This window comes from Oncorhynchus keta, chromosome 37 (genome assembly GCF_023373465.1).
Source record: "Oncorhynchus keta strain PuntledgeMale-10-30-2019 chromosome 37, Oket_V2, whole genome shotgun sequence".
NCBI lineage: Eukaryota > Metazoa > Chordata > Actinopteri > Salmoniformes > Salmonidae > Oncorhynchus > Oncorhynchus keta.
Window position 1 is genome coordinate 20,398,788 of NC_068457.1, and position 20,296 is coordinate 20,419,083.

Below are 20,296 nucleotides of genomic sequence, written 5' to 3' on the forward strand. Positions count from 1 at the left end.
GGGTTGGATATGAGGGGATACCTATTGGATGAGATGATGACGGGCGGTTTGGTTACGCAATGTGACGGGCAGTGGAGGGGGGTAGTCCAACTAAAACAGGGTGACAGACAGATAGGGACAGGCTTACCATCTGTGTGTTGGTTGTCATTAGCTGAGGAGAGAACGAGAAGCATAAAGAACAAGCAACATAAAGGTAAGAGGAGAAGAAGAGGAGGAGGAAGAAAATAAAAGAAAGAACTGGAAGCCAGAAAACTAAAACATCTGATATTCAAAGGAAATAAAGCAAAAACAGGCAAATCAAAGCAATCCAACAGGTTAAAGTGATATAAAGGAAGAGATATAAAAGGAGAAACAGCACAGAGAAAGATGTCTGCAGACTCAACATGCTTTCCTTTCATAGATATGAATGGGAGATCCGGTCATGGTTTTATGCAAAGGATCACAGGTGAATCTGCAGGCCAGGAGATCTTATGTCATCCATTTACCTAAAATCACCACACCTTCCACAGACGACAGCTGTTCTGACTAAAGTTTTAGAATGTTGTTCACTAACATGAATTCAATGTCAAATGAACTCAAAGGTCCATGTTGAATTGTGGGTAAAAGCTGGGTCAAATGTACATTGATGACAATTACGTTTTCCACGTTGACAAAACGTGGCAACAACATTGATCCAACCTGTGTGCGACCAGTGAACTCACTCATAACCCACAGTCACAATCAGCCACTCCACATCACAATCACTGGACACTCCTTCACGGCAGGAACATAAACACTTGACATGGGCTTGGAGAAGTGCAGTATGATCAGACGATCATTATATATACATCACACCAACATATACTCTTTAACGCAGTACTCCAGTAGCCACGACGACGGTGTCTTTACCTGTCCGTTGCTGGTGAAGGTGCTGTTGTTGAACAGGAAGTAAGAACCAAAGAAGAAGACGACGGCGTCGAACACCCCCAGGAAGGTCCAGTAGATGAAAATGGGCCAACGCAGGAGAGAGTTCTTAGCTATGTCCCTGTAGAGAGGAAACATTACAGTACACATTATATACAGTAAATATAGGAGGGAGTTCTGAGCTATGTCCCTGTAGAGAGGAAACATTACAGTACACATTATATACAGTAAATATAGGAGGGAGTTCTGAGCTATGTCCCTGTAGAGAGGAAACATTACAGTACACATTATATACAGTAAATATAGGAGGGAGTTCTTAGCTATGTCCCTGTAGAGAGGAAACATTACAGTACACATTATATACAGTAAATATAGGAGAGAGTTCTGAGCTATGTCCCTGTAGAGAGGAAACATTACAGTACACATTATACACAGTAAATATAGGAGGGAGTTCTGAGCTATGTCCCTGTAGAGAGGAGACATTACAGTACACATTATACACAGTAAATATAGGAGAGAGTTCTTAGCTATGTCCCTGTAGAGAAGAAACATTACAGTACACATTATATACAGTAAATATAGGAGAGAGTTCTTAGCTATGTCCCTGTAGAGAGGAGACATTACAGTACATATTATACACAGTAAATATAGGAGGGAGTTCTGAGCTATGTCCCTGTAGAGAGGAAACATTACAGTACACATTATACACAGTAAATATAGGAGGGAGTTCTAAGCTATGTCCCTGTAGAGAGGAAACATTACAGTACACATTATATACAGTAAATATAGGAGAACCTTCTTAACTATGTCCCTGTAGAGAGGAAACATTACAGTACACATTATATACAGTAAATATAGGAGGGAGTTCTTAACTATGTCCCTGTAGAGAGGAAACATTACAGTACACATTATATACAGTAAATATAGGAGGGAGTTCTGTGCTATGTCCCTGTAGAGAGGAAACATTACAGTACACATTATACACAGTAAATATAGGAGAGAGTTCTTAGCTATGTCCCTGTAGAGAAGAAACATTACAGTACACATTATATACAGTAAATATAGGAGAGAGTTCTTAGCTATGTCCCTGTAGAGAGGAGACATTACAGTACATATTATACACAGTAAATATAGGAGGGAGTTCTGAGCTATGTCCCTGTAGAGAGGAGACATTACAGTACACATTATACACAGTAAATATAGGAGGGAGTTCTAACTATGTCCCTGTAGAGAGGAAACATTACAGTACACATTATATACAGTAAATATAGGAGAACCTTCTTAACTATGTCCCTGTAGAGAGGAAACATTACAGTACACATTATATACAGTAAATATAGGAGGGAGTTCTTAACTATGTCCCTGTAGAGAGGAAACATTACAGTACACATTATATACAGTAAATATAGGAGGGAGTTCTTAGCTATGTCCCTGTAGAGAGGAAACATTACAGTACACATTATATACAGTAAATATAGGAAGGAGTTCTGAGCTATGTCCCTGTAGAGAGGAAACATTACAGTACACATTATATACAGTAAATATAGGAGAGAGTTCTTAGCTATGTCCCTGTAGAGAGGAAACATTACAGTACACATTATACACAGTAAATATAGGAGGGAGTTCTAAGCTATGTCCCTGTAGAGAGGAGACATTACAGTACATATTATACACAGTAAATATAGGAGGGAGTTCTGAGCTATGTCCCTGTAGAGAGGAAACATTACAGTACACATTATATACAGTAAATATAGGAGGGAGTTCTGAGCTATGTCCCTGTAGAGAGGAGACATTACAGTACACATTATACACAGTAAATATAGGAGGGAGTTCTAAGCTATGTCCCTGTAGAGAGGAAACATTACAGTACACATTATATACAGTAAATATAGGAGAACCTTCTTAACTATGTCCCTGTAGAGAGGAAACATTACAGTACACATTATATACAGTAAATATAGGAGGGAATTCTTAACTATGTCCATGTAGAGAGGAAACATTACAGTACACATTATATACAGTAAATATAGGAGAGAGTTCTTAGCTATGTCCCTGTAGAGAGGAGACATTACAGTACATATTATACACAGTAAATATAGGAGGGAGTTCTGAGCTATGTCCCTGTAGAGAGGAAACATTACAGTACACATTATACACAGTAAATATAGGAGGGAGTTCTAAGCTATGTCCCTGTAGAGAGGAAACATTACAGTACACATTATATACAGTAAATATAGGAGAACCTTCTTAACTATGTCCCTGTAGAGAGGAAACATTACAGTACACATTATATACAGTAAATATAGGAGGGAGTTCTTAACTATGTCCCTGTAGAGAGGAAACATTACAGTACACATTATATACAGTAAATATAGGAGGGAGTTCTGTGCTATGTCCCTATAGAGAGGAAACATTACAGTACACATTATATACAGTAAATATAGGAAGGAGTTCTGAGCTATGTCCCTGTAGAGAGGAAACATTACAGTACACATTATATACAGTAAATATAGGAGAGAGTTCTTAGCTATGTCCCTGTAGAGAGGAAACATTACAGTACACATTATACACAGTAAATATAGGAGGGAGTTCTAAGCTATGTCCCTGTAGAGAGGAGACATTACAGTACATATTATACACAGTAAATATAGGAGGGAGTTCTGAGCTATGTCCCTGTAGAGAGGAAACATTACAGTACACATTATATACAGTAAATATAGGAGGGAGTTCTGAGCTATGTCCCTGTAGAGAGGAAACATTACAGTACACATTATACACAGTAAATATAGGAGGGAGTTCTGAGCTATGTCCCTGTAGAGAGGAAACATTACAGTACACATTATATACAGTAAATATAGGAGAGTTCTAACTATGTCCCTGTAGAGAGGAAACATTACAGTACACATTATATACAGTAAATATAGGAGGGAATTCTTAACTATGTCCATGTAGAGAGGAAACATTACAGTACACATTATATACAGTAAATATAGGAGGGAGTTCTAAGCTATGTCCCTGTAGAGAGGAAACATTACAGTACACATTATATACAGTAAATATAAGAGGGCGTTCTTAGCTATGTCCCTGTAGAGAGGAAACATTACAGTACACATTATATACAGTAAATATAGGAGGGAGTTCTTAACTATGTCCCTGTAGAGAGGAAACATTACAGTACACATTATATACAGTAAATATAGGAGGGAGTTCTTAACTATGTCCCTGTAGAGAGGAAACATTACAGTACACATTATATACAGTAAATATAGGAGGGAGTTCTGTGCTATGTCCCTGTAGAGAGGAAACATTACAGTACACATTATATACAGTAAATATAGGAAGGAGTTCTGAGCTATGTCCCTGTAGAGAGGAAACATTACAGTACACATTATATACAGTAAATATAGGAGAGAGTTCTTAGCTATGTCCCTGTAGAGAGGAAACATTACAGTACACATTATACACAGTAAATATAGGAGGGAGTTCTAAGCTATGTCCCTGTAGAGAGGAGACATTACAGTACACATTATACACAGTAAATATAGGAGGGAGTTCTGAGCTATGTCCCTGTAGAGAGGAAACATTACAGTACACATTATATACAGTAAATATAGGAGGGAGTTCTGAGCTATGTCCCTGTAGAGAGGAGACATTACAGTACACATTATACACAGTAAATATAGGAGGGAGTTCTAAGCTATGTCCCTGTAGAGAGGAAACATTACAGTACACATTATATACAGTAAATATAGGAGAACCTTCTTAACTATGTCCCTGTAGAGAGGAAACATTACAGTACACATTATATACAGTAAATATAGGAGGGAATTCTTAACTATGTCCATGTAGAGAGGAAACATTACAGTACACATTATATACAGTAAATATAGGAGGGAGTTCTAAGCTATGTCCCTGTAGAGAGGAAACATTACAGTACACATTATATACAGTAAATATAAGAGGGAGTTCTTAGCTATGTCCCTGTAGAGAGGAAACATTACAGTACACATTATATACAGTAAATATAGGAGGGAGTTCTTAACTATGTCCCTGTAGAGAGGAAACATTACAGTACACATTATATACAGTAAATATAGGAGGGAGTTCTGAGCTACGTCCCTGTAGAGAGGAAACATTACAGTACACATTATATACAGTAAATATAGGAAGGAGTCCTGAGCTATGTCCCTGTAGAGAGGAAACATTACAGTACACATTATATACAGTAAATATAGGAGGGAGTTCTTAGCTATGTCCCTGTAGAGAAGAAACATTACAGTACACATTATAGACAGTAAATATAGGAGGGAGTTCTTAGCTATGTCCCTGTAGAGAAGAAACATTACAGTACATATTATATACAGTAAATATAGGAGAGAGTTCTTAGCTATGTCCCTGTAGAGAGGAAACATTACAGTACACATTATACACAGTAAATATAGGAGGGAGTTCTGAGCTATGTCCCTGTAGAGAGGAAACATTACAGTACATATTATATACAGTAAATATAGGAGGGAGTTCTGAGCTATGTCCCTGTAGAGAGGAAACATTACAGTACACATTATACACAGTAAATATAGGAGGGAGTTCTGAGCTATGTCCCTGTAGAGAGGAAACATTACAGTACACATTATATACAGTAAATATAGGAGAGAGTTCTGAGCTATGTCCCTGTAGAGAGGAAACATTACAGTACACATTATATACAGTAAATATAGGAGGGAGTTCTGAGCTATGTCCCTGTAGAGAGGAAACATTACAGTACACATTATACACAGTAAATATAGGAGGGAGTTCTGAGCTATGTCCCTGTAGAGAGGAGACATTACAGTACATATTATATACAGTAAATATAGGAGGGAGTTCTTAACTATGTCCCTGTAGAGAGGAAACATTACAGTACATATTATATACAGTAAATATAGGAGGGAGTTCTGAGCTATGTCCCTGTAGAGAGGAAACATTACAGTACACATTATATACAGTAAATATAGGAGGGAGTTCTTAACTATGTCCCTGTAGAGAGGAAACATTACAGTACACATTATATACAGTAAATATAGGAGGGAGTTCTGAGCCAGGTCCCTGTAGAGAGGAGACATTACAGTACACATTATACACAGTAAATATAGGAGAGAGTTCTTAGCTATGTCCCTGTAGAGAGGAGACATTACAGTACACATTATATACAGTAAATATAGGAGAGAGTTCTGAGCTATGTCCCTGTAGAGAGGAAACATTACAGTACACATTATATACAGTAAATATAGGAGAGAGTTCTGAGCTATGTCCCTGTAGAGAGGAAACATTACAGTACACATTATATACAGTAAATATAGGAGAGAGTTCTGAGCTATGTCCCTGTAGAGAGGAAACATTACAGTACATATTATATACAGTAAATATAGGAGGGAGTTCTGAGCTATGTCCCTGTAGAGAGGAAACATTACAGTACATATTATATACAGTAAATATAGGAGGGAGTTCTGAGCTATGTCCCTGTAGAGAGGAGACATTACAGTACACATTATATACAGTAAATATAGGAGGGAGTTCTGAGCTATGTCCCTGTAGAGAGGAAACATTACAGTACACATTATATACAGTAAATATAGGAGGGAGTTCTGAGCTATGTCCCTGTAGAGAGGAAACATTACAGTACACATTATACACAGTAAATATAGGAGAGAGTTCTGAGCTATGTCCCTGTAGAGAGGAGACATTACAGTACACATTATACACAGTAAATATAGGAGAGAGTTCTGAGCTATGTCCCTGTAGAGAGGAAACATTACAGTACACATTATATACAGTAAATATAGGAGAGAGTTCTGAGCTATGTCCCTGTAGAGAGGAAACATTACAGTACACATTATATACAGTAAATATAGGAGAGAGTTCTGAGCTATGTCCCTGTAGAGAGGAAACATTACAGTACATATTATATACAGTAAATATAGGAGGGAGTTCTGAGCCATGTCCCTGTAGAGAGGAAACATTACAGTACATATTATATACAGTAAATATAGGAGGGAGTTCTGAGCTATGTCCCGTAGAGAGGAAAAATTACAGTACATATTATATACAGTAAATATAGGAGGGAGTTCTGAGCTATGTCCCTGTAGAGAGGAAACATTACAGTACACATTATATACAGTAAATATAGGAGGGAGTTCTGAGCTATGTCCCTGTAGAGAGGAGACAAGAGATCCATGTTATCTGATGACCAGACACTTGAGCATAATGCTTGCATTACATTCGTCTATATACTATGTATTTTTGGATTTCATTCGATGGTTATATTTTCCCATTCATCTATAGATTCCTTTCAATTCATACTAATGTCTGACACATTTAGATTTTGGGGTGAATTGTCCCTTTAACCAGAAGAATTCCAATCTAACATCAATCTCACTTTCTATTAGTCTCCAGAGCTAAAACAGCATTCCTCCACCACAAAAGTTAGCAAGGCAGCATTGATTTAACAGTTAGCTGACAAATCCAGGCATGGAGGAATGACCTGACGCCAGTCAGATGCCTTTCTGCCTGCTGCATTGTTAGTCTAAATTTTCCACACAATTACCCATAGGTAGCTATCAGGAAAATGGAGTATTGATTGTCACCAGGCAGAGAGAGGAAAAGCAAACAAAAACATCAAGCATTTACTGGCATCACCACTGAACAATGTGAGCTTTACACTGTATATATGGATTCACAAACAAGTGTGTCTACGTGATTCTATTATTATCAAGTAACGTCTTACAACATCTTGAGAATGTGAATGTGGCTGTTGTTTAGTAACAGAGTTCATACGAGGAGAGAGATGACAGTCACAGTTTGCCAAGAGCTGATAGGATTTTACAATTATCTGCTCAGTATGATCTGAGGAAACGCTGTGGAAGAGATCAACTGAGGAACATTCCCAATGTGAGATTTTCTAACAGTCTACACAAATGTATCACATCACACTATTGCATGCTGGGACAGGCAGTTGGTGGGTAGCAGCTACACTATATATACAAAAGTATGTGGACACAGCTTCAAATGAATGGATTCAGCTACTTCAGCCACACCTGCTGCTGACAGGTGTAAACAGGAGAACACTACCATTCAAAAGTTTAGGGTCACTTAGAAATGTCTTGTTTTTTAAAGAAAAGCACTTTTTTTTGTCCATTAAAATAACATCTAATTGTTCAGAAATACAGTGTAGAAATTGTTAATGTTGTAAATGACTATTGTAGCTGGTAACGGCTGATTTTTAATGGAATAGGCGTACAGGGGCCCATTATCAGCAACCATCACTCCTGTGTTCCAATGGCACGTTGTGTTAGCTAATCCCATTTTTATTGCATCTTTAATCAGGACAACAGTTTTCAGCTGTGCTAACATAATTGCAAAAGGGGTTTCTAATGATCAATTAGCCTTTAAAATGATAAACTTGGATTAGCTAAAACAACATCCCAATGGAGTGATAGTTGCTGATAATGGGCCTCTGTTTGACCGATGCAGTTATTCCATTTACAACATTAACAATGTCTACACTGTATTTCTGATCAATTTGATGTTATTTTAATGGACAACAAAAAAGTGTTTTTCTTTCAAAAACAAGACATTTCTAAGTGACCCCAAACTTTTGAACGGTAGTGTATATAATCAAGCACACAGCCATGCAAACTCCATAGACAAACATTGGCAGTAGAATGGACTTACTGAAGAGCTCCGTGATTTTCAACGTGGCACCGTCAAAGGATGCCACCTTTCCAACAAGTCAGTTAGTCACATTTCTGCCCTGCTGGAGCTGCCCCGGTCACCTGTAAGTGCTGTTATTGTGAAGTGGAAACGTCTAGGAGCAACAACAGCTCCGTCACAAAGCGGTAGGCCACACAAGCTCACAGAACAGAACGGCCGAGTGCTGAAGCGCGTAGCACATACAAATAGTCTGTCCTTGGTTGCAACACTAAGTACCGAGTTCCAAACTGCCTCTGGAAGCAACATAAGCACATTAACTGTTTGTCGGGAGATTCGTGAAATGGGTTTCCATGGCCGAGCAGACGCAAGATCACCAATTGATGGTAGCTGAAGGATGGGATTAAAAACAAACTAAATATAACTATTGTAAAATACATTGTGTCCGTATCATTTATATAGTATGTATCAGCTGGAAGTAGAAGCCTAAGTGTTGTTGTCCATTAGTTTACTCCAATTAGGGGATTTACTCCAATTAGGGGAGGGGTGGTAGGGTTAGGGGAGAGGTGGTAGGGTTAGGGGAGAGGTGGTAGGGTTAGGGGAGAGGTGGTAGGGTTAGGGGAGAGGTGGTAGGGTTAGGGGAGGGGTGGTAGGGTTAGGGGAGAGGTGGTAGGGTTAGGGGAGAGGTGGTAGGGTTAGGGAGGGGTGGTAGGGTTAGGGGAGAGGTGGTTGGGTTAGGGGAGGGGGGTAGGGTTAGGGGAGGGTTAGGGGAGAGGTGGTAGGGTTAGGGGAGAGGTGGTAGGGTTAGGGGAGAGGTGGTAGGGTTAGGGGAGAGGTGGTAGGGTTAGGGGAGAGGTGGTAGGGTTAGGGGAGGGGTGGTAGGGTTAGGGGAGAGGTGGTAGGGTTAGGGGAGGGGTGGTAGGGTTAGGGGAGGGGTGGTAGGGTTAGGGGAGAGGTGGTAGGGTTAGGGGAGAGGTGGTAGGGTTAGGGGAGGGGTGGTAGGGTTAGGGGAGAGGTGGTACGCTTAGGGGAGAGGTGGTAGGGTTAGGGGAGAGGTGGTAGGAGAGGTGGTAGGGTTAGGGGAGAGGTGGTAGGGTTAGGGGAGAGGTGGTAGGGTTAGGGGAGGGGTGGTAGGGTTAGGGGAGAGGTGGTAGGGTTAGGGGAGAGGTGGTAGGGTTAGGGGAGAGGTGGTAGGGTTAGGGGAGAGGTGGTAGGGTTAGGGGAGGGGTGGTAGGGTTAGGGGAGAGGTGGTAGGGTTAGGGGAGAGGTGGTAGGGTTAGGGGAGGGGTGGTAGGGTTAGGGGAGAGGTGGTAGGGTTAGGGGAGAGGTGGTAGGGTTAGGGGAGAGGTGGTAGGGTTAGGGGAGGGGTGGTAGGGTTAGGGGAGAGGTGGTAGGGTTAGGGGAGAGGTGGTAGGGTTAGGGAGGGGTGGTAGGGTTAGGGAGGGGAGGGGTGGTAGGGTTAGGGGAGGGGTGGTAGGGTTAGGGAGAGGTGGTAGGGTTAGGGGAGGGGTGGTAGGGTTAGGGGAGGGGTGGTAGGGTTAGGGGAGGGGTGGTAGGGTTAGGGGAGGGGTGGGAGGGTTAGGGGAGGGGTGGTAGGGTTAGGTGAGAGGTGGTAGGGTTCGGGGAGGGGTGGTAGGGTTAGGGGAGGGGTGGTAGGGTTAGGGGAGGGGAGGGGTGGTAGGGTTAGGGGAGGGGTGGTAGGGTTAGGGGAGGGGTGGTAGGGTTAGGGGAGGGGTGGTAGGGTTAGAGGAAAAATAATAAAGGAAAATATATTTTGAAAAATATGTATACAAAAATATATATGGGGGATTTGAAATGACGCAGACAATTACATTGATAGAAGCTACAATCTGCAGTATTACAGCTGACATCACCGATTACCAAGCATCGGCTGGAGTGGTGTAAAACAGGGTAGCCTAGTGGTTAGAGCATTCGACTTGTAACTGGAAGGTTGCAAGTTCAAACCCCGAGCTGAAAAGGTACAAATCTGTCGTTCTGCCCCTGAACAGGCACACTGAACAGGCAGTTAACCCACTGTTCCTAGGCCCTCATTGAAAATAAGAATTTGTTCTTAACTGACTTGCCTGAATAAATAAATAAATAAAAATATAGTGATGAATCACGTTTCACCATCTGGCAGTCTGACAGATGGGTTTGGAGGATGCCAGGAGAATGCTACCTGCCTGAATGGATACTGACAACTGTAAAGTTCAGTGGAGGAATAATGGTCTGGGGCTGTTTTTCATGGTTTGGGCTAGGCCCCTTAGTTCCAGTGAAGGGATATCTTAATGCTACAGCATACAATGACATTCCAGGGGATTCTGTGCTTTGCTTTGTGGCAACAGTTTGGAGAAGGCCCTTTCCTGTTTCCGCATGACAATGCCCCCGTGCACAAAGCGAGATTCAAACAGAAATGGTTTGTCGAGATCTGTGTGGAAGAACTTGACTGGCCTGCACAGAGCCCTGACCTCAACCCCATCAAACACTTTTGGGATGAATTGGAATGCCAACTAATGCTCTTCTGGCTGAAAGGAAGCAAGTCCCTGTAGCAATGTTCCAACATCTAGTGGAAAGTCTTCCCAGTAGAGTGGAGGCTGTTATAGCAACAAAGGGGGGACCAACTCCTATTAATGCTCATGATTTTGGAGTGAGATGTTTGACAAGCAGGTGTCCACATAGTTTGGTCATGTAGTGTACCTGTAGAGGGAGGGGTCTTTCTTGAGGATGTCCATGTTGATGTGCTGCTCGATGAGGCTGAAGAGCAGGATGGGTAGAGAGGTAAAGCTGATATTGTACAGTGTCAGATAGGCTGTGTCATACAGCGGCTGGAGAGAGACAGGATGGTAGAGAACAACCAAGATCAGTCATTTAAAACAATATTTATATCTTACTCATTTGTCATGCATTCTTAACCAGAGAAAAACAATTCAAACTTCTCCACAAAGTCATGGTTTAAAGTACTACAATTTTGGGCACATCTTTTATGTACCTGTTGGGAGAAGCCACAGAAGAACTGGTAGAGGAACTGAGGGAAGATGAAGGCGACATTCTGAGGAAAAAGAAAATTATGTTTTAATGCTTAATCATCAGTAGTCCTAAGTTACATTTAGTGAGAAAACACTCACTTTGTAGAAGAAGTACTGGACAAGCTCTGAGATGCGGATGTAGTAGTAGTGTCCGTGAACCAGCAGCATCTTCTTCAGGTGTTTGAACTTCGGGATGGCGTAGTCGCTGTTCCGCGCTGCCTGGCGACCCTCTTTACCCATGATGCCTTAGGGGAGGACATGACTGAACGCTTTTACCATTTGTTATGAGAGTCATATACATGAATAAAAACATATAAAACTATATTCAAATATATATATAAAATCAACCAATCTAAATCGTATTCAAATAACTTTATTGAAAAGAGGTCCATTTACAGTGAACAGGGTAATACTAACCGATCCCCACGTGAGCCTCCAGGATCATGCTAACATCATTAGCCCCATCTCCAATGGCTAGCGTGATGGGGTGTTCTGGAGACGATTTGATCAGCTTCACAATCTGGTAACACAACATTTCAGGATCAGTGAGATAACCATTTTTTTTTTTTAATCTGTAATTCATCAAAGAAGATATGTCTAATACAGACAATCTTTGTAAAGAGAGTTAGAGCTAAACCTACAGACATTGTTAAATGAACCTAACCACTGTATATTAACGTGACAGAGAGGATGCATGTAGTAGTAAGACTTTCTATGTGAATGTCAGTACATATTACATCACAGCCCATATTCCTCTGCCTCCTAGCACAGTGGAGGAGAACTAGAGGGAATAGTGGTATTTTGCAGTAAGAAATAGTGACGGTCATATCAGACAGAGCTCAATAGATCTCCTCAGTAAGAGATAGTGACAGTCATATCAGACAGAGCTCAATAGATCTCCTCAGTAAGAGATAGTGACAGTCATATCAGACAGAGCTCAATAGAACTCCTCAGTAAGAGATAGTGACAGTCATATCAGACAGAGCTCAATAGAACTCCTCAGTAAGAGATAGTGACAGTCATATCAGACAGAGCTCAATAGAACTCCTCAGTAGGAGATAGTGACAGTCATATCAGACAGAGCTCAATAGAACTCCTCAGTAAGAGATAGTGACAGTCATATCAGACAGAGCTCAATAGAACTCCTCAGTAAGAGATAGTGACAGTCATATCAGACAGAGCTCAATAGAACTCCTCAGTAAGAAATAGTGACAGTCATATCAGACAGAGCTCAATAGAACTCCTCAGTAAGAAATAGTGACAGTCATATCAGACAGAGCTCAATAGAACTCCTCAGTAAGAGATAGTGACAGTCATATCAGACAGAGCTCAATAGATCTCCTCAGTATGAGATAGTGAGTCATATCAGACAGAGCTCAATAGAACTCCTCAGTATGAGATAGTGACAGTCATATCAGACAGAGCTCAATAGAACTCCTCAGTAAGAAATAGTGACAGTCATATCAGACAGAGCTCAATAGAACTGACAGTCATATCAGAGCTCAATAGAACTCCTCAGTAAGAGATAGTGACAGTCATATCAGACAGAGCTCAATAGATCTCCTCAGTATGAGATAGTGAGTCATATCAGACAGAGCTCAATAGAACTCCTCAGTATGAGATAGTGACAGTCATATCAGACAGAGCTCAATAGAACTCCTCAGTATGAGATAGTGAGTCATATCAGACAGAGCTCAATAGAACTCCTCAGTAAGAGATAGTGACAGTCATATCAGACAGAGCTCAATAGAACTCCTCAGTATGAGAAGTAGAACAGACAGAGCTCAGAACTCCTCAGTATGAGATAGTGAGTCATATCAGACAGAGCTCAATAGAACTCCTCAGTATGAGATAGTGAGTCATATCAGACAGAGCTCAATAGAACTCCTCAGTATGAGATAGTGAGTCATATCAGACAGAGCTCAATAGAACTCCTCAGTATGAGATAGTGAGTCATATCAGACAGAGCTCAATAGAACTCCTCAGTAAGAGATAGTGACAGTCATATCAGACAGAGCTCAATAGAACTCCTCAGTATGAGATAGTGAGTCATATCAGACAGAGCTCAATAGAACTCCTCAGTAAGAGATAGTGACAGTCATATCAGACAGAGCTCAATAGAACTCCTCAGTATGAGATAGTGAGTCATATCAGACAGAGCTCAATAGAACTCCTCAGTAACAGATAGTGAGTCATACCAGACAGAGCTGAATATAATATACTGTAACTCCTCAGTCCCAAATAACGTCTGCTATGACAGGTGGGGTCTAATGTGAGCGAAAGAGAGCTAGAAGAGAGGGAGACAGAAAGATAATGGGTCGGAGAGAAATAGAGGAGAGAGAGGGGCAACAGTCTGGAGTGGCACTAATTGGTGACCAGAGAACAGAGGTGTGGGGAGGGGGGGAGGTGGTGGAGTCCAGTAGAGAGGTGAAACATCAACCAGCTCAACACTCCATCAGACTGTGTCAGTGCTTCCTTCACTTAATCTAGCCGTGACGGATCACATGACACCAAAGTCATGTTGGTCAGAAATAGGTGTGGAAACGTGTCGTTTGAAATAACTCGGCCTGATAGGCTACCTGTGCTTTCTGGAGGGGAGCCATGCGGCAGCAGAGCACAGCGCTGCAGTTCCTACAGATCTCCAGGAAGATCTCCTTGTAGTTCCCCTGACTGGAGTCCTCCTGACTGGGCTTCAGCACCGCAGACAGGGTGGCCCCGTCGATGATCAGACCGTAGTCCACACAGTCAGCAGACAGACTGGGGACACACACACACAGAGATACACACACAGTCTTTAACTAACCTTGTGGGGGGACACAATTTATAACCATTCAAAATCCTATTTTCCCTAACTCCTAACCCTAAATCTAACCCTAACCGTAACCTCAAAACCTAACCTAACCCCCAACCCTAAACCTAATTCTAACCCTAATTATACCTTAACCCTAAACCCCCTAGACCAGGGGTGTCAAACATACGGCCCGCGGGCCGGAACCGGCCCCCAAGGAGGCCTAGACTAACAAAATATCCCCAGTTGGTAAAATGTCTGTATGTTTGCTTCTGTATGCTTCTGGTCCCCACAAGTATAGTTAAACACATCCAGGTGCACGTGTGTGTGTGTGTGTGTTTGGGATCCCGGCACCCACCCTGAGAAGGTGTCTCTGGTCATGCTACCATGCTGTCTGAGTACAGTTTTACTCAGGTCAAACAGAACGTCATGTAGACTCTGTTCCTCGGTGCGTTTGGTGGTCAGCTCCAGTATCTGTGTGGAACGGCGGAACAGCTTGCTAGCGTAACAAGTAGCCGCCGCCGTCTCCATCTTGTCTCCGGTCAGCACCCACACCTTCATCCCAGCCTTCTGGAGAGACTCGATGGTGTCTGCTGCCTTGTCCTGGAGCCTGGAGAACAGGCAACATAAAGTCAGGCAGCAGCCAATGGAGAAACGCTGTACATGGTCATTAGCAGTCAATGGAACAGCGCTGTGCATGGTCATCAGCAGTCAATGGGGAAACGCTGTACATGGTCATTAGCAGTCAATGGGGAAACGCTGTACATGGTCATCAGCAGTCAATGGGGAAACGCTGTACATGGTCATTAGCAGTCAATGGGGAAACGCTGTACATGGTCATTAGCAGTCATCTGTACATGGTCATCAGCAGTCAAAACGCTGTACATGGTCATCAGCAGTCAATGGAACAACGCTGTACATGGTCATCAGCAGTCAATGGGGAAACGCTGTACATGGTCATCAGCAGTCAATGGGGAAACGCTGTACATGGTCATCAGCAGTCAATGGGAAACGCTGTACATGGTCATCAGCAGTCATGGTCATCAGCAGTCAATGGGGAAAGTACATGGTCATCAGCAGTCAATGGGGAAACGCTGTACATGGTCATTCAGCAGTCAATGGGGAAACGCTGTACATGGTCATTAGCAGTCAATGGGGAAACGCTGTACATGGTCATCAGCAGTCAATCATCAGCAGTCAATGGGGAAACGCTGTACATGGTCATCAGCAGTCAATGGGGAAACGCTGTACATGGTCATCAGCAGTCAATGGGGAAACGCTGTACATGGTCATCAGCAGTCAATGGGGAAACGCTGTACATGGTCATCAGCAGTCAATGGGGAAACGCTGTACATGGTCATTAGCAGTCAATGGGGAAACGCTGTACATGGTCATCAGCAGTCAATGGAGAAACGCTGTACATGGTCATCAGCAGTCAATTTACATGGTCATCAGCAGTCAATGGGGAAACGCTGTACATGGTCATCAGCAGTCAATGGGGAAACGCTGTACATGGTCATTAGCAGTCAATGGGGAAACGCTGTACATGGTCATTAGCAGTCAATGGGGAAACGCTGTACATGGTCATTAGCAGTCAATGGGGAAACGCTGTACATGGTCATCAGCAGTCAATGGGGAAACGCTGTACATGGTCATTAGCAGTCAATGGGGAAACGCTGTACATGGTCATCAGCAGTCAATGGAGAAACGCTGTACATGGTCATCAGCAGTCAATGGGGAAACGCTGTACATGGTCATTAGCAGTCAATGGGGAAACGCTGTACATGGTCATCAGCAGTCAATGGGGAAACGCTGTACATGGTCATCAGCAGTCAATGGAACAACGCTGTACATGGTCATCAGCAGTCAATGGGGAAACGCTGTACATGGTCATCAGCAGTCAATGGGGAAACGCTGTACATGGTCATCAGCAGTCAATGGGGAAACGCTGTACATGGTCATCAGCAGTCAATGGGGAAACGCTGTACATGGTCATCAGCAGTCAATGGGGAAACGCTGTACATGGTCATCAGCAGTCAAAGGAACAAAATGTACATTTACATTTAAGTCATTTAGCAGACGCTGTACATGGTCATTAGCAGTCAATGGGGAAACGCTGTACATGGTCATCAGCAGTCAATGGGGAAACGCTGCTGTCATTGGTCATCAGCAGTCAATGGGAAACGCTGTACAATCAGCAGTCAATGGGGAAACGCTGTACATGGTCATCAGCAGTCAATGGGGAAACGCTGTACATGGTCATCAGCAGTCAATGGGGAAACGCTGTACATGGTCATCAGCAGTCAATGGGGAAACGCTGTACATGGTCATCAGCAGTCAATGGGGAAACGCTGTACATGGTCATCAGCAGTCAATGGGGAAACGCTGTACATGGTCATCAGCAGTCAATGGGGAAACGCTGTACATGGTCATCAGCAGTCAATGGGGAAACGCTGTACATGGTCATCAGCAGTCAATGGGGAAACGCTGTACATGGTCATCAGCAGTCAATGGGGAAACGCTGTACATGGTCATCAGCAGTCATCAGCATGGTCATCAGCAGTCAATGGGGAAACGCTGTACATGGTCATCAGCAGTCAATGGGGAAACGCTGTACATGGTCATCAGCAGTCAATGGGAAACGCTGTACATGGTCATCAGCAGTCAATGGGGAAACGCTGTACATGGTCATTAGCAGTCAATGGGGAAACGCTGTACATGGTCATCAGCAGTCACATGGTCATTAGCAGTCAATGGGGAAACGCTGTACATGGTCATCATCAGCAGTCAATGGGGAAACGCTGTACATGGTCATTAGCAGTCAATGGGGAAACGCTGTACATGGTCATCAGCAGTCAATGGAGAAACGCTGTACATGGTCATCAGCAGTCAATGGGGAAACGCTGTACATGGTCATCAGCAGTCAATGGGAAACGCTGTACATGGTCATCAGCAGTCAATGGGGAAACGCTGTACATGGTCATCAGCAGTCAATGGGAAACGCTGTACATGGTCATCAGCAGTCAATGGGAAACGCTGTACATGGTCATCAGCAGTCAATGGGGGGAAACTGTACATGGTCATCAGCAGTCAATGGGGAAACGCTGTACATGGTCATCAGCAGTCAATGGGGAAACGCTGTACATGGTCATCAGCAGTCAATGGGGAAACGCTGTACATGGTCATCAGCAGTCAAAGGAACAAAATGTACATTTACATTTAAGTCATTTAGCAGACGCTGTACATGGTCATTAGCAGTCAATGGGGAAACGCTGTACATGGTCATCAGCAGTCAATGGAACAAAATGTACATTTACATTTAAGTCATTTAGCAGACGCTGTACATGGTCATTAGCAGTCAATGGGGAAACGCTGTACATGGTCATCAGCAGTCAATGGGGAAACGCTGTACATGGTCATCAGCAGTCAATGGGGAAACGCTGTACATGGTCATTAGCAGTCAATGGGGAAACGCTGTACATGGTCATCAGCAGTCAATGGGGAAACGCTGTACATGGTCATTAGCAGTCAATGGGGCAATGCTGTACATGGTCATCAGCAGTCAAAGGAACAACGCTGTACATGGTCATCAGCAGTCAAAGGAACAACGCTGTACATGGTCATCAGCAGTCAATGGAACAAAATGTACATTTACATTTAAGTCATTTAGCAGACGCTGTACATGGTCATTAGCAGTCAATGGGGAAACGCTGTACATGGTCATCAGCAGTCAATGGGGAAACGCTGTACATGGTCATTAGCAGTCAATGGGGCAATGCTGTACATGGTCATCAGCAGTCAAAGGAACAACGCTGTACATGGTCATCAGCAGTCAAAGGAACAACGCTGTACATGGTCATCAGCAGTCAATGGAGAAACGCTGTACATGGTCATCAGCAGTCAAAGGAATAACGCTGTACATGGTCATCAGCAGTCAATGGGGAAACGCTGTACATGGTCATCAGCAGTCAATGGAACAATGCGTTACATGGTCATCAGCAGTCAATGGAGCAATGCGTTACATGGTCATCAGCAGTCAATGGAGAAACGCTGTACATGGTCATCAGCAGTCAAAGGAGAAACGCTGTACATGGTCATCAGCAGTCAAAGGAACAACGCTGTACATGGTCATCAGCAGTCAATGGAACAGCGCTGTACATGGTCATCAGCAGTCAATGGAACAACGCTGTACATGGTCATCAGCAGTCAATGGAACAACGCTGTACATGGTCATCAGCAGTCAATGGAACAACGCTGTACATGGTCATCAGCAGTCAATGGAACAACGCTGTACATGGTCATCAGCAGTCAATGGAACAACGCTGTACATGGTCATCAGCAGTCAATGGAGAAATACATGGTCAATGGAACAATGCTGTGCATGGTCATCAGCAGTCAATGGAACAGCGCTGTACATGGTCATCAGCAGTCAATGGAGAAACGCTGTACATGGTCATCAGCAGTCAATGGAGAAACGCTGTACATGGTCATCAGCAGTCAATGGAACAATGCTGTACATGGTCATCAGCAGTCAATGGAACAGCGCTGTACATGGTCATCAGCAGTCAATGGAACAACGCTGTACATGGTCATCAGCAGTCAATGGAACAGCGCTGTACATGGTCATCAGCAGTCAATGGAACAATGCTGTACATGGTCATCAGCAGTCAATGGAACAGCGCTGTACATGGTCATCAGCAGTCAATAGAGCAACGCTGTACATGGTCATCAGCAGTCAATAGAGCAACGCTGTACATGGTCATCAGCAGTCAATGGGGAAACGCTGTACATGGTCATCAGCAGTCAATGGAACAGCGCTGTACATGGTCATCAGCAGTCAATAGAGCAACGCTGTACATGGTCATCAGCAGTCAATAGAGCAACGCTGTACATGGTCATCAGCAGTCAATAGAGCAACGCTGTATATGGTCATCAGCAGTCAATGGAACGACGCTGTACATGGTCATTTGCAGTCAATGGTACCACGCTGTACATGGTCATTTGCAGTCAATGGTACCACGCTGTACATGGTCATTAGCAGTCAATGGGGCAACGCTGTACATGGTCATTAGCAGTCAATGGAGCAACGCTGTACATGGTCATTAGCAGTCAATGGTACCACGCTGTACATGGTCATTTGCAGTCAATGGTACCACGCTGTACATGGTCATTAGCAGTCAATGGGGCAACGCTGTACATGGTCATTAGCAGTCAATGGTACCACGCTGTACATGGTCATCAGCAGTCAATGGGGAAACGCTGTACATGGTCATCAGCAGTCAATGGAACAGCGCTGTACATGGTCATCAGCAGTCAATAGAGCAACGCTGTACATGGTCATCAGCAGTCAATAGAGCAACGCTGTACATGGTCATCAGCAGTCAATAGAGCAACGCTGTATATGGTCATCAGCAGTCAATCACGCTGTACAGCAGTCAATGGTACCACGCTGTACATGGTCATTTGCAGTCAATGGTACCAAGCTGTACATGGTCATTAGCAGTCAATGGGGCAACGCTGTACATGGTCATTAGCAGTCAATGGAGCAACGCTGTACATGGTCATTAGCAGTCAATGGTACCACGCTGTACATGGTCATTTGCAGTCAATGGTACCACGCTGTACATGGTCATTAGCAGTCAATGGGGCAACGCTGTACATGGTCATTAGCAGTCAATGGTACCACGCTGTACATGGTCATTAGCAGTCAATGGAGCAACGCTATACATGGTCATCAGCAGTCAATGGTACCACGCTGTACATGGTCATCAGCAGTCAATGGAGCAACGCTGTACATGGTCATCAGACTGAATTCTGCATTCTGTCAATCTTTCAATAGTTTTTCAAAATCTCTAATTCTACCACATCCATACAGAGCAGATATGATTTGTTC

At 43.2% G+C, this 20,296-nt stretch overlaps 1 protein-coding gene and 1 long non-coding RNA gene across 6 annotated transcripts in view; one reads left to right on the top strand and one right to left on the bottom strand.

Annotated features, from left to right (window-relative positions):
• atp11a (ATPase phospholipid transporting 11A) overlaps positions 1 to 20,296 on the bottom strand; it is a 117,498-nt gene that overhangs the window by 12,746 nt on the left and 84,456 nt on the right. For 3 of the 4 annotated variants that reach the window (XM_052499512.1, XM_052499513.1, XM_052499514.1), the window contains exons 18-24: positions 14,762 to 15,013; positions 14,195 to 14,372; positions 12,033 to 12,135; positions 11,715 to 11,860; positions 11,579 to 11,638; positions 11,287 to 11,414; positions 889 to 1,024 (exon numbers count right to left, since the gene is read on the bottom strand). In XM_052499512.1, the coding sequence (XP_052355472.1) occupies positions 889 to 1,024; positions 11,287 to 11,414; positions 11,579 to 11,638; positions 11,715 to 11,860; positions 12,033 to 12,135; positions 14,195 to 14,372; positions 14,762 to 15,013 (1,003 nt within the window). Of the gene's footprint in view, positions 1 to 888; positions 1,025 to 2,674; positions 2,956 to 11,286; positions 11,415 to 11,578; positions 11,639 to 11,714; positions 11,861 to 12,032; positions 12,136 to 14,194; positions 14,373 to 14,761; positions 15,014 to 20,296 lie in introns of those variants that run through there. The other variant, XM_052499516.1, reaches the window with a different exon arrangement.
• LOC127916733 (uncharacterized) lies at positions 9,131 to 9,959 on the top strand. 2 transcript variants are annotated; one of them, XR_008095766.1, is made up of 3 exons: positions 9,131 to 9,275; positions 9,657 to 9,856; positions 9,897 to 9,959. It is a non-coding gene; the product is annotated as an uncharacterized LOC127916733 (long non-coding RNA). The 2 variants fall into 2 exon arrangements; XR_008095767.1 differs by adding an exon at positions 9,365 to 9,444 and having other exon boundaries at positions 9,737 to 9,950.